The 14,459-nt window shown below is 48.2% G+C and overlaps 1 protein-coding gene across 12 annotated transcripts in view; it reads right to left on the minus strand.

Moving 5' to 3' along the window:
• Positions 1-5,816: 5,816 nt before the first annotated feature.
• Positions 5,817-14,459, minus strand: part of HERC1 (HECT and RLD domain containing E3 ubiquitin protein ligase family member 1) — a 214,857-nt gene continuing 206,214 nt past the window's right edge. For all 12 annotated transcript variants that reach the window (XM_029239001.1, XM_029239011.1, XM_029239006.1 and 9 more), the window contains 5 exons: positions 14,239-14,315; positions 13,209-13,461; positions 12,559-12,711; positions 9,657-9,962; positions 5,817-6,457 (listed from right to left, as the gene is read on the minus strand). In XM_029239001.1, the coding sequence (XP_029094834.1) occupies positions 6,272-6,457; positions 9,657-9,962; positions 12,559-12,711; positions 13,209-13,461; positions 14,239-14,315 (975 nt within the window). In that variant the 3' untranslated portion in view covers positions 5,817-6,271. The remainder of the gene's footprint in view (positions 6,458-9,656; positions 9,963-12,558; positions 12,712-13,208; positions 13,462-14,238; positions 14,316-14,459) is intronic.

The raw sequence follows: 14,459 nt of genomic DNA on the forward strand, positions 1-14,459 counted from the left end.
TCCGGGCGCCGCCGAATGCGGGGGGGGGGGGGCCCCCCGGGGCCCGGGCCGCAGGCGGGCCCCGGACGGGTTCCCTGGGGGCTTTCCCCCCCCCCCCCCCCCCCCCCCCCCCCCCCCCCCGAGCCCGGTAGCCTTTCATCTGGCAGATGCATTCCTAGCAGTGACTGCAAACGCGATTCTAGAAAATTCGCTTGTTGCTGTGATTCTTTCATAAACTGGATTGTTATCCTTATTTTATACCGTTCTCCCATCATAAAGGGAAACAATCATTGGAAAAACCCAAAGTAAAGACATAAAAGCAGCAGACCTGGTTAAATCCTTGGTTAACGAAGCCATTAAAAGGCAATGCAAAGTTAAATTTTTACCTGCTATATTTGCTGAACGTGGGCGCACGCCTGGAGTTCAACTTCAGGGCTTTAGTCACTGGTACCCCACCTTTAGCCACCAAAGGAAGGGCTCTCAGCCATCCTGCAGCCTCCCAGTTCTAGGTACACGGGGAAAACTTTGGGTAAGTGGGGAAAGGAGGGAGAATGGTGGAGTAATGGGTGATACTCACACCCTGGCTCCTCCCATCACCAGCTGAGATCAAGGCCCTTTAACCACCTGAGGCCAGGTGTTTCTTCTTTGTGAAAGGGGCTGTTGATGCCTACTCCCTGGGCTGCACGCCACAGGCCTGCAAGGCCTGCATTTGTCCAGCTTTAAGACTGAAGAAGGAGCCCAGAGTCAGCAGCAGAGGCATCAATGGTTTAATGGATGGAGGAATCTTACGTGTCTGAAGCAAGGCCCTGGAGTGACGCCCCACTGTGCGCAGCTGATGGTGGGCAGGACATGGTGGCAGTCTTCGCTTGGTGGGGGGGAGGGGAGATTACCGGTTATAGGGGAATTGATGTCAGGTGAGCTCATTAGTTACGAGGGAAACCAATGGAAAGGCACGCCCCTCACCACCCCTTTGATAAGAACAGCCTCAGCTGGGGCCTGGGACAAGAACAAAGGAAGATCAGTCATGTGTGTAAGGTTTAGGTGAAACAGGCACTGGTCAGGCAGGGGATGTAAAGAGAGCAAGAGAACAGCCATCTTGAGAGGCCTGACCACACACATGGGTTCCTTAATTCGTTGCTCCAATATTGGGGAAACAGCAAGGAAAAAAAGACATTCTCATGGAGCTTATGTTTTACTGGGGGAAGAGACAGTAAGTAATTGGTGTATAAGGAGATAAGTACTGGGGAAGAGGGAAAATACAGGGTGAGAGGATATTTGGGAATTGCTGGAAAGGAAAAAGCAACTTAAAAGAGGTCGACCAATGTAAGCCCCATTGAGAAGGAGGCATTTGAGAAAGGAAGTGGGGGAGAGAACGGTGCAGAGTCTGGAGGAAAATATTCCAGACAAGAGGCAACAAGCCTCCAGCGCAAAGGCCCCAGACGAGGAGCATGGCTGGTGTGTTATGGCTGGAACAGAGTGAGTGAGAAGGAAAGGTAAGCAGGAGAGGTGATGAGAAAAATAAGGGAGAAGAGGGGCCTCACCCAGGCCTCAGAGGTTATTATGAGGATGAAACGAGAGGTGGAGATCCCCCACTCAGGCCACCTCCAGCAGGTGCCAGGGCCCCAAGAAGATGACGGTGAAGGCCCAGAGGGGCTGAAATTTCTCTAGGCAGAGCCTGTGGGCAGGCAAACAGCACCCTACCTCGCCCAAACCCCTCCAAACCCAACTGCCGAAGGCCTCAGTTGCTGCCCCTGGGCCCCTGGTTAGACCACCCCTTAGCCCAGAAACCGGTAACCGCACTGACCCTGGACCGGCATAATCCTTCCTCATCCTTGTGTGGGGAAAGCCAGCCCTGCCAGGCCACCAGCTGCAGTGGAACGCGAGGGCCTACTACTAGCCTGTGAGACCCAGGCGTCCTCTGGGTGATTTTCTAGTTTACCCACCCTTGCTCTGAACTCTGGAGAGAGGCTTTGCAGGAAATTAATTTTTCAGCCACTACTGCAAACAATGTTGAAAGAAAGCTCAGGCTTCCAGGGACTTAAATGTTTGTTTAAAGCAGAGCCACTTAAACCCCATGGCTTTGCTTTCATCATCTCTGATAAGCCCCAATTCCCAGAGGTCTTGTTTGCCCTAAGTTGGTGGTTTAGTCTGGGAGAAAAACACGACCTGGTTTCTAGCTCTTCTCTGACCAAGGGCAGGTCAGCCCTCTTCAAACCTCAGCTTTCTTACCTGTATATTGGGATAGCTAGAGAATCTTGTTTGCAAAGTTCTCTTAAGGGTTATGAGACTGTGTTTGTAAAGCAAACAAAGGTTACTGTATATTCAGCTAGAAAGCGGGTAACCTACATTCCCCTGAGGTTCCTTTTCCCACAGAAGCTCTTTTATAAATGAGGGCTAAGTTCCCCTTGATGCCTAGTAAACCCTCACGTACCAAGACTAGTGATCACAGAACGAAAGATGTGCTGACAGTTGTGTCCAGCGTTGTTTCTAGGGCTCCGGTTAGGCCCTGCCCCCTGCACAGGACCTTTGGGTCCCTGAGCCCAGGCCCATCTGAGGTACTCCTGGAAGGCAGGCACTACTCTCCACGCTGCCTTCTAACAGTCCCTGTGCATTCACATCACCAGGCACTGAGCAAAGGCACTGGACAGAACACAGTGCCCTGGCTTAGTCTAAAAACAGCTTTCAAGTTCTTCTCTCAGGTTTGCATAGAACAAGGGGCACTGCATGCTTAATTAATCCACCAATTCATTCATCTCACAAACACTTACTGGGTATTGGGCATGGGCTGGGCCAGGCCCTACCTCAAGGGAGTCACTCTAGTCAGAAGACATGCAGCTGGGGGTTGAGGGGGGTTTTGAGTGCTCTCCCAGCTCTGCCAGCCATAACTTCTGACAAATGATGACTTCTCGGAGCCTCCATTTCTCTATTTGTAAAATAGGACCAGTACACTCTCTGTAACACTGTGCTGAGATTTTGTCTAATCGTGTACTGCCTGGAAGGCAGAAGGTAGGGAAAGGGGTCCTCACGTCCACAGGAGGCTAGAAAAGCCAAGTGCCCAGCAGAACCCACAAGAAGCAACACGTGATGGAGGACACGGCCTTTGAGCCGAGACTGGAAGACTGACCCCAGCTCCCATAAGGTTGATATCAGCAGCAGGCACAGCTCGGGAAGACAGTCAGGAAGCCCAATGCATGTCCAGAGAAGGGCGAGCTGGGGGAGATGGGAGCCTGACCCACAGCCACTTGGAAATGGCTTGGGGATTATCTGTGCCCTCACAGCCTCCATTAGAACACACCACAGACTGTGCCCCGCTCCTGAATGCTAACTCTTTTCACTCTCAGTTGCGGCCAAGGCAGCCAAAGCGAAAGCTAGTGGGAGGCTGCAGAACCTCAGCACTGGGGCAGGACAGTGCCCCCTAGTGGGGGGCTGGCCCCAGTCACCACATCATACTGGCTAGTCGGCTGACCCTCAACGCCAGCAGAGGCTGGGGCCACGTGCTCTGAGGTCAGGGCCTCCAGATTGCTCCCTAGGAAGCAGAGCCTGCTGGGGGGTACATTGTGCTCTGAGGCTTGTCTTACAGGGACACACTGGCCTGTTTTGGCACAGGCTGAATGTTTGCAGGGGGCTGACTGAGCCCCCTCAACTCCACCACTGGCGTGCTGACAGGAAGCCAGGACTCGCAGCTCTCGTCTGTAAGTACCTGTGATCCAGCACTTTCCGTCTCCTGACCTCGAATTCTTGGTCTGTAAAGGGAGAGATCACCTGATGCCTTAGTTCTAGGATTCCTCCAGCTCTGGGATTCAATGCCCAAGACTTGCTTTTTGCTAAAAAGCGAGCTCACCACATATAGGTTTCATCTCACTGGCAGTGCTGGGCAAAGGCCACGAAGCTGGGAGGCCCAGAAAAAAGCTGCACCTTGAAAGGGCCTTTAAGGAAATCTAAAGGCTAGGGGGTCAAAGTTCTCTTGAGACTTTTTAAGGGTGATAAAAACTGCAAGGATTTGTTAACTGAATGAGTCTAGCAAAGAAAAAAAAAAAAAGGCCTAAGCCTCTATGGGGGTTGAAAGTGAACTATGGGGGAAAAAAATAGGGGCACTAGGCTCATTTCAGCTCCTCACATCAGGGACTCACACCTCCTCCTCTCTCCCAGAGCTTCAAAAGTTCAGAGAACGAAGAAAAATGACAGGTTTCCAGCAAAGAAATGGCATCTGTTATAAAAGCAAGGTGTCTGTGCAGGTCTTCCTCGCAGAGTTAGGCCTCCTGAGGAGCCACCCGTTAGGCCTGACAGGTGGGGCCTGAGCATCAGCCTGCTGCAGGTGCCCTTTCCCGAGTCCAGAGGGAACTGGGGCAGCAGAGCCCAGAGCCTCATGAAGGTCAAGGCCTTCTTGTGATTTAAAATAGTCTGAGACTGCAGACGTAGCCTTCAGCTCGGCACACCCTGAGCCCAGCCCACCAAGAGGGAAGAGGTACTTGTCACCAGGAGCCAGCCCAGAAGGCCCGAAGAGACCCCTTTTGGCATTGTCCAGGATCTCAGCAGCACACAGAGGCCGTTCTTCGCTGAGAGAAGTTCCCTCCTGGCCCAGAGGCCCGGACAGTGCCTTCCCACCCCCCAAGTGAGTGCTTCAAGCACAAAGACCTTCACCGCTGCTTCTGACTGAGCTCTCAGATCAAGTATTAAAGGCTCAGAACCCCCTGGGGGTCCCCAGAAGCTGTGGTCTCCTTCTGAGACACAATGCCAATTGAAGCCTCTTTTCCATAAAACTGAAATGTCTTCATTCTAAATATTATTAGATATACTCACTGGGAAATATCCATGCACCACATCATCTTAGCCAACAAAACCACATCTTCCTTCCAATTTCTCTTCACAAACACACACCTTTTACCTTCCTGGTGGAAAACAAGTGCCTAGAAGGCTCTCTGTCTGGCACCTCATTTGAGCAGGCTGTCAGCCTTGACCTTGTCCATGAAGTACACTGGAAGTAGCGTGCGGCATGAACGCTACTTCATGCCGTGGATGGAAGTGGATGGAAGAGGGAAGCCACCCAAAGGCTGTGCCCTCTCCCTGTTCCCACTCGCAGAGCCTTCACAGCCGCTCTCCAGATAGCCCTTTCTCCCAGGACCACATGCTCATTCTGACATGCCTGAGCAAATGAACACGTCGCCCAGGGCCTTCAAGGTCTGGGTTTAAGCACCAAGGGTGTAACCCCTTCCCCAGTCCCCTGCACAATTCCCCACCATCATTCAAGGACACCATCATTCAAGGACATAAAAGCCACGCATTAGTTCTCAAATTCATTCACACATTCACATGGTCACATATTCATGTATGCTAAGTGCCCACTTGGCTGCCCTTCCAGGGTAGATGACATGCTATTGTAAACTGCCCCGCTCTTTAATTCCATCACTGGATCCGCTGGCTCCTCAAAGGGCGGTGGCGGTGGGCAGTCAGAACTATATCACTTTAGTTAGTTTCCTCCTGGCCTAGTAGAGCTGCATCCCGTACCAGGCATCCTGGGGCTGTTCAAGAAAGGCTCCTATTAGCGTGTTACACTTTAAGCCAGCTACGGAGAAGGAGGAAGCATAGTGCTAAAGGATGGACACAGGGACCCTGTAGTGAGGGAACACAGTGAGAGACCAAGGATGACAGAACCAATAAACACAGGAGCTTTCACCTCAGGGGGCTGCTAGACCCATGTGGCCCTCTGCTCTGTCATTTCCAAGCAAAGCCCAGTGTGAAGGAATGTTTCTGAGGAGTCAAAAAGCTGTCGGAGTGAAACTAGTCTGAAAGCTCATTCTCTCTTCATCAAAGCTCCAATAACAAAAGCAGCCCATGCACTGATTCCTGAATTGGCTTTATTTCTCTGCATAAGGAACCCTGCACAGGCAATTCAAATTAAAACAAAATAAATATATGAATATTCATGTAAAACTGTCCTTTCTAATGAACAATTATACACAATGTACAATTTCATGTTCACTGGGTGGGTTTACAAAAATGTACCATTCCCAACTAAAAATGCACCAAAATGGTTCCATGCAAACTTACCAAAAGTGACCACAAATATGGAGGGAAAAACCTGACTTAAAGCACTTTGTCTTTTTTTTGTACAATCACAGAAAAATAAAAACATCTAATTTCTTTGTTACATTTAGAGTAACTAAATGTGGCCACTGTTTATAATGTCGGTTTATGTTCCTAAAACATCTATTAGTTACCATAAAAGTGTATCAGCATTAAGTTGGAAGTGAGCATTATCGAGAAGAAGGAGGGGCGACGGCACCCTGGGTGGTCAGTAGTCAGTGTCGGAGCCCTCAGCGTTGTCCACGTTTCGCGAGAGCATGTAGTTGTCCATGTCGATTGAGCGGCAGTTGTTGATGGCGTAGCGCAGGCGCTCAGCCATGACCAGCTGGCTGGAGTAGGGCGGCAGTCTCAGCTGGAAGAAGCAGGTCTGTGAGGTAGGCAGACTGTCGTAAGGCTGTGGAGAGAGAGACCCAGAGCCATGACTGCAGCACTGGGGTATCATGGGGGGAGCAGGGCTGCTCATCACCACCACCCCCAAAGTCAGGAAAGCACTTCTCCCTGCCTTCAGGTGGGCTCCGCGGACATGACTGACTGCACGGCCACCTGGAGAGCAAGCAGAGACTTGGCAGTGGTAGGAAGAGTGCAGGCTCTGGTGTCCTGTGGCCATCTAGCTTTTGGCGAAGATGCTTCTTTCCTCTCCTCACTCCTCCAAAGCCCTCATGTGTGAAATGAGAATGAGCCCTGACTGGCAGGGTTACCTGGCAGAACACACTTCGCACAGTGCCTGCCACAGCGTAGGAGTGCAACAGAGTTTGTTCCCTTTCACCAAGAGGGTGCAAACTTGAAGCTGCTACAGGGGTTCCCCCAACAGAGCCAGTGAAATGGAAGGAACTGTAAGGGAGCCACCACACTCCTCCTCCCCTCACCGTCCTCCTAGTGAGCATTCTGCCATCCTTCACCTGCCATGGCCACCAGCACACCGCTCAGATGAGGAAGGAGTAGTTAATGAAATCCCAGCCCAGCCCTTTAACTGATGGTGATGCAGTCGTTTAAAATGATAATTATGAAGATTAGCAGCAAAACAGAAAAGTGCTGGAGATAGACTGTTAGGTGGAAAAAGCAGAATACAAAATTCTAAATGCGTCATGCAAAAATGTATATGCTTGAAGAATTACACAAAGGTGAAAGGTGAAAATGGCTACCAGTAGGAGGGACAGGATTCCTGTCCCTCCCTGCAAACACCGTCCTGCCTTGCAAACACAACTATTTTCCAAACTATCTGTAATGATAATGATTTACATTGTTTTTATAATTTTTTTAAAAATGAGTTTTTAGAAAAGAACCTGTCCTCCCTTTCTCGTTGAACTCCTTGAAACCAGCCCTCCTCCTCCTGAGAACTCGCCATCAGGTGAGTGCATTTCCGAGAGGTGGGAGATGGAGGGCCCAGAAGCTGAGCTGTGCCAGAGCCAGTGATGAATGCAGAAAACCCTCAACCCACAAAGACATTAAAGGGGAATGTCAACGGGTGGCTCTGATTTGGAAACTAGAGAAATGGTTGAAAAGTCACAAAGCAGAGACCCATAGTGGTCAGTTTTCTGAGGCTAAAACCCCCCAGGCAGGGGATTAATAGTGGATCAACTCCTGGGATGGCAGGGTAGCCCAGGACAGATACAAGGCAAGGCTTTTTTCCAGAGCTGAAGAGAAGCAAACCATTTCCTCCTCCCCATCTTTCTCTGAAGCAACAAAACAGATTTACAACTTACAGTTTCTGGCAAGTCACATCGAAAATTTACAGAAAGGCTCTTTTCATAGCCTTTCCTGTGCATGGCCTCTCCAGCAAGCCCAGGAGTGGAGCCCAGGCAGGCAGCCTCAGGAGGCAGCAGGGGAGGGACGGCTTTGACTACGGCAACTTTGAAGGGGTAGTTACAGGAAAAACACCAGAAGGGCAGATACTGAAACCTGATGAAACTGGTAGGATGGGCCCTTGAGTGAGGAGGTCCTACCTTCCTTACTGTTTCCAGAATAAACACCATGGGCCCTGCTCAGGGGACTGCCCAGCTCACGGCGGGTGGAGGAGGAGAAAGAGGGAACACAGACACGTCTAACTTAATGTTGGGTTCGAGGAGTGTACCAAGTGTCCAGGAGATGGATAATAAGAAGATCTAAGTCTGCCTGGAGGAATAGTCAGGAGGCATAGGAAAGCATCCAGGAGGGCTTTCTGGAGGAGATGACATCGGTATTGGGCTTAAACGGTGAGTAACTGCTTGCCAGGCATAGATGGAAAGGGATGGGAGGAGAACTTACTAAAGCAGTGGGAATAGCCTGCACAAAGGCACAGACATTTAAAAACAGTGTGACCTTGGGAGTTCCCTGGTGTCTTAGTGATTAAGATCCCAGGCTTTCACTGCCGTGGCCTGGGTTCAATCCCTGGTTGGGGAACTCAGATCCTGCAAGCCATGTGGTGCGGCCAAAAAAAAATCTCCCAAAACAAACAAACAAACAAACAAAAACCCCAAAATAAAAAACAGTGTGGTCTGTCAGGAGAAAGGCAGGCAGCCCACGATGGCCAGAACATAATAAGCATCAAGAGGTGATATCAGAAGGCGGGGCAGAGGCCCAACTGTGGAGGTGTTGAAGACTGCTAAGGTGGCTGGCGTCTATGCTGGAGTCAACACAAGGGGCCGCTGAACGGTGTGAAAGGAAAAGAGTGACGTGGTTAGAGAGGTGCTTGAGAAAGATGACTCTGGCAGCAGTGTGCATTTAAGCCTCTAAGCCCTTTTATTCCTAAGCCATCTGTCAAAACAGCAGCTGGGCTGGAGCTCTGCAGCAGGGACCTTTCATCAGGCTGCAGGGAAGCTGCACTGCCTGCTCCGTGATGCACGCCACGCACGTAGCCACAGAGCACGTTACTGCTGCTCCCTGTGTCTTCACGTTCCTTCTGGAGCATGTGCACCAGTTAATGGTTAGTATCTTCATGAAAACAAACAAGACTGTGTCCCAGTGCAGAAGTCACACAATGAAAAGGCATAGGAAATATGAGGCAGAGGCAACATGATGACACTTCTGCCAAGCTTAGCTTTCATTCAGGAAGTTACTGGAAGATTCAGTGAAGGTTGTTGGTTGTAGTATGCTTTCTACATCCATTTAGGACTTTTTTTAAAAAAAATAATTTATTTATTTTTAATTTTATTTATTTATTTATGGCTGTGTTGGGTCTTCGTTTCTGTGCAAGGCCTTTCTCTAGTTGTGGCAAGCGGGTACCACTCTTCATCACGGTGCACGGGCCTCTCACTATCGCGGCCTCTCTTGCTGCGGAGCACAGGCTCCAGACGCGCAGGCTCAGTAATTGTGGCTCACGGGCCTAGTTGCTCCGCGGCATGTGGGATCTTCCCAGACCAGGGCTCGAACCCGTGTCCCCTGCATTGGCAGGCAGATTCTCAACCACTGCGCCACCAGGGAAGCCCCATTTAGGACTTTTAAAAATTGAAGTTATGTGATGTTTCTAAACAAGTTTTTGTGCTTGATTTTTTAAAAAAGTCTGGAAATTCCAAGCATTAATCCTGAATTGGCAGGCCTACTTGAAGCCGAACATGCAAGCATCAAGGAAGCAATAAAGGCACACATTACCAAGGAAGAAAAAATATCTTACTTACTCTATCAACCTTCATGATCTGAAATCTCTGAGAAATATCAGCAGTGTTGGCTGGTAGTCGAGATCTTCCAGACACAAACCTCATGAAAAGCACCCGCTCCTCGTTGGAGAACTCCTCCAGCGTGTGCCAGAACCACTGCACCAGCTGATGCTGCTCATCCACCTCCCGGTACCGCACCACTTTCTTCAAGACTTCTACAGAGATCTCAGGCATCCCGCACACCATCTGCTCCAGCTGCTTTGCTGTGAGGAGGGACAGCAGCGGCACAGGGACGATCCAGGACATCCCTTCTCGGACCGCAGCCACCTGCTCCCAGGAGAGGTTGTTCATTCAATGTGTGCGCATAGACTGGGCACCCATGGTGGACCCAATTGGGCTGGGCACCTCGTGCGTGCTCATCTTCTCCCAGGCCCTCTACTTGTCCCTCAGAACTGGCATGACTGCACACGGCCCAACCTCCTTGTCTCTGACCCTATGTTAGAACTTCTCCCTGCCTGTAAGACTCATACACTCCTTCCTGTCCCAGTTCAAGTCAATCCAGGAGCCCACCTTCCCTGCCCCACAAAATCCCAGCCCACTGGGGCCTTCCCTAATGCCAACCACACTCCTAATCACACACGGCCATGGGCTGTTAAACTGTGCTGTGTGGGATACTTTGTCTTCTCATGAGGGTAAGAAGCTCTTGGAGGATGTGTCTAGAGCTTCTACTGTTCTTGTAATTTATATTTTCTTTTGAAAAGAGTTATATCCTTTTTGTAAAAATCATTTGTGCTGATTGTAAAAGAAAAAGAAAAGTACAAAGAAGAAAGTAAAACTGAGATATCCTTTTGTAGGAAGGCCGCAAAAAGGACAGAAAAATTGATCAGGAGATGGGTTCTGTATCCCAGCTCCACCACTTCTTTTACTTTAATTTTCTGATCTGAAAAATAAGGTAAATAATTGCTGCTCCCATGATTATGACAGGTATTTTAAATGAGTCTGTGTGACTGGGCAGTTAGCCCCTGTTAGCACAGCGCAGAGAACAGGTCAGTCAGGGAATGCCGAAGGGGTGCTGCCAGAGGCTGCCACACAGTCTGTTTGGCAAAACCCCTCCAAGGCTCTGCAGTAGTGCGCACTCTACACACAGACCCATCACTGTTCCAGGTTTCTTTCATAAATAACTTCTCCACTCTTGGCCAATTCAAAACCATCTACCACAAACAAGAGCAAACCAGAGAACCTGAACAGGAGCCACACCTCGAGGAAGGCCCTGGAGTTATGATTGTACCAGGTTGTCATGCCCAGGGCTAAGGAACGGAGTGGCAGTGAGGGCAGTCTCTACTGATAGTAAAGGGAACACCCCAGCCAAAGTCTGCCAAAAAACAAGCTGTTTGCCTGGAAGGATAAAAACCAAAAGCTGTCTGGAAAAAAAAAAGGCTGAGTACAGGGATGGCTGCTTGCGTCGGGGACAACTGGGGACAGCTATGGGAAGAATACAGGGTTCTAAGAGACAAGGAGGAAGTGAAAAGAGGAAGATGGCCTTGTTACCCAGAAAGCAACAAAGCCAGGGCAGAGCACAGCTGATGGACAGCAGGTCAATCTGACCTTCATAGGAAAGGTCAGCACAAGAGCCTGGACACCACAGTTAAACCTGGTTTGCGATCCTGGCTTTGCCTTGGGCACATCACTTCACTTCTCTGGACTCCATGCATTCATTTGTGAAATGGTGATAGTAATTTCTCTCTCTCAGAGTAACTATGTGAAAAGCCACACATGCGGGTGCCTGGTACCACATCTGGCATGCAGAAAGTGATCAGGAAATTTTGGGTCAGTTATTCAGTCTGTAAGGAGTAAACATATTCAAGAACTAGAGACAAACCCTAAGCCCTGGCTGTGTAAACAACATTGCTGACAGGACCCACCCTTACTAAGCTAAAGGGTATAGTTTTCTGACTGGACTTGGCCCAAAGTCAGAGTCAAAGAAGGAACCAGGAGTGAAGGGTGTAGAATATATACACTTCAAATTACTACACAGCCTCAGAGCCTGCATCTAGCTCCTGAGAAGAACCCAACATATTCTGGAAATAAGGTATTACTGAAGTGGCTATGAAGGATTGTATAACCAAAACCACCACTTTTGGACACAATATTCATTTCTGTGGTCACTCACCATACTCCCATCATTTATTAAATGCTTACTACATATCAGCATAGAACAAGACTATATAAGTTATATATATGAAATCCATTTTTCATTCAATGTCTCACACACTAATTGAAGAAAAAAGACCCAAACTCTGCAGCCTAATTCTTAGACCACAACACAGAAGTATGTGATATCTTGAGGAATTTCTAGGTAACAAGAAAGATATGTACAGACCTGGAGGCAAGTCTGTCCAGAGAGGAGATGCATTCTCAGCTGGGGCTTGAAGGACTGCAGCAGAAGGGGGAAAGAAGCACTCACGTGGGATTGCAAGGCCATTGTTTACGGGTTCATTCACATGGACCCCGACTGACCAAGCTGGAGTGGGACACTGGGTTGGGGGGCAGTAAGAAATGAAGACAAACAGGACAGAGGAAGAGTGAGAGTGAGAAGGCAGGCTCTGAAGGCCTGGGGGAGGGCTTGGCCTCAATCCTACCAGTGACCAATTCAGGGCTCACCTAAGGCCTTGAGTGAGGAGACAGCAGGCCCTGAGACTACGCCTGAAAAGTCTCTGAAAAGGGACTGAAATATATTGGGTTGGCCAAAAAGTCTTCCATAACATCGTGTGGAAAAACCCGAACGAACTTTTTGGCCAACCCAACAGATACTGATTAATCAACACAGTGAATTCATATGCCAAAATTCAGTAAAAACCAGACAGCTCCTGCTTGGAGACAAATGCAAACATTCATATGCACCTCCCAAAATGTTTCATCTCACCTGTCGGTCCATTTCATGAAGTCGATATTCAATGGCCCTCTCCACATACTCCTTCCTATTAGAAAACGTGAGTGGGATACTATTTCCACCAGGGATTATAGGAACCATTTTGCCATCGGCGCTCTGGCCAACAAAAGAATCAAGAGGAATCATCTGAGAGTAGAAGAAAAACGAATTTTTACTCCATGGTAGAAATGACCACAAAAAGTATGTTACACACAAATACAGAAAAACATTAACAATATCAAAATTTTTAAGGATGAAAACAAGGCAACTGAGATAACTGATCAGGCTGCTTGATCGGCAGAGAGCGCTGACTCATCTGGTTGTAATTAAAAATGAGGTTGAATCTCTCTGCCTCCAAATCAGGTTTGATGAACTCTGGTCATCCAAGGCCTCCCTCTCCACCTGGGTTCTCTCTGTCCTTCACTCTAGCAGGCAGAGAATGGATTAAAGGGGAAGGAGCAGAAGCTGGGTGCTGGAGCTGACTCTCTTAGCAGTTATTTAAACTGCTGGTTTGAGCTGCTAAGCGCAGCAATGGCAAATGGCATGGGTCAGCCAGACAGCAAATGGAAGGCCATACCTGAGCTTTACGCAGAAAAATTCTAGTCAACACCAACAGAAACATGAACCAGCCAGGATTTATTTACCTCATGGAAACTCTCCTCGGTAATCCCACTGTCTTCAATGTGAAGAATGCTGTTGAGAGTCTGCACGTAGAGCAGATCCACCTCCTCCAGGTCTTCCAGGGTGAGTGGGACGCAGCACAGCTGCTTCCACACCAGAGGGGCTAAGTGGAGGTCCAGAGGCTTCTTTGTGCGAATGGCAACCCCCATTAAAATTCCCAAGAACTTAAACTGCATTAAGTGTTCATCGAGGCAGGCAGAAGGGTTAAAAAGGAACCTGCAGAATTAAAGGAACTATTTCAAACAAGGTTGTCCTCATTTTTATTAGAAATAAGTTATCAAACGGCTATAGCATTAGTCTAGACCTGTGCTGTCCAATATGGCAGTCATTAGCCGCATGTGGCTATTGAAATTAATTAAATAAAATCTAAAATTCAGCTCCTATAACCACATTTCAGGCGCTCAGTAGCCACATATGGCCTATCGCTATTGTTCTGGACAGCACAGGGACCATATTTTGAATTATTTTTAGAAGAACCATAAGAGGGTAAGTGAATGATCTATTAGTCCTTAAGCTACCTGCTCAAGGGTGCCCTATTTCCTAAAATCATTTCATTTATTATTTACAAGTCCATGAAGCAGGATCCAAAATTCAAACTTCGACAAATAAAGGAATAATACATAATTGCAAATACTAACTGCTGTGATTGGATAGCATATCAAAGGTTTTCAATGAGTTTTAATTCGTTGAGGGAAGGCCATGTAGGCCTTCAGAAACACGAAAGAAGTCTGGTTTCAATGTCAAGTCTGCACTTCCTCTAACCCTCTATATTATCATTGAGTTGATCTCATAATAAATAACAAGTCATGATGTAAGTGTCTTTCCTATGTGTGAAAAGAGAACAGTAGCAGTTCCTACTCCTTAGATCTATCATGAGGATTCAATGGGATAATCCATGTAAAACACTTAGTACAGTGCCTGGCATATAGTAAGCACTCAATAAATTTGAGTTATTATTACAGACATTCAATAACACTTGCTGACTGCCCTTACCTGTCCCTATTGTAACCCACTTCTGCGGTAGCATTGGGAGAGGGTATAAGAAGGTCAACAATACCAGTTTCAAGTTCCTGTAGAAGAAAGAAAAACAATTTCTTAGAAATGACAATCAAATGCATCAAGAAAACGAAACAATTAACATTAAAAATCATACTGAAAAGAGAATATTGAGGAATTTACAATGCTATATGACAACCAGCCATCTCTATAATTAT

This window comes from Monodon monoceros, unplaced genomic scaffold (assembly GCF_005190385.1).
Source record: "Monodon monoceros isolate NGI ecotype Baffin Bay Population unplaced genomic scaffold, NGI_Narwhal_1 Super_Scaffold_21, whole genome shotgun sequence".
Classification (NCBI taxonomy): domain Eukaryota; kingdom Metazoa; phylum Chordata; class Mammalia; order Artiodactyla; family Monodontidae; genus Monodon; species Monodon monoceros.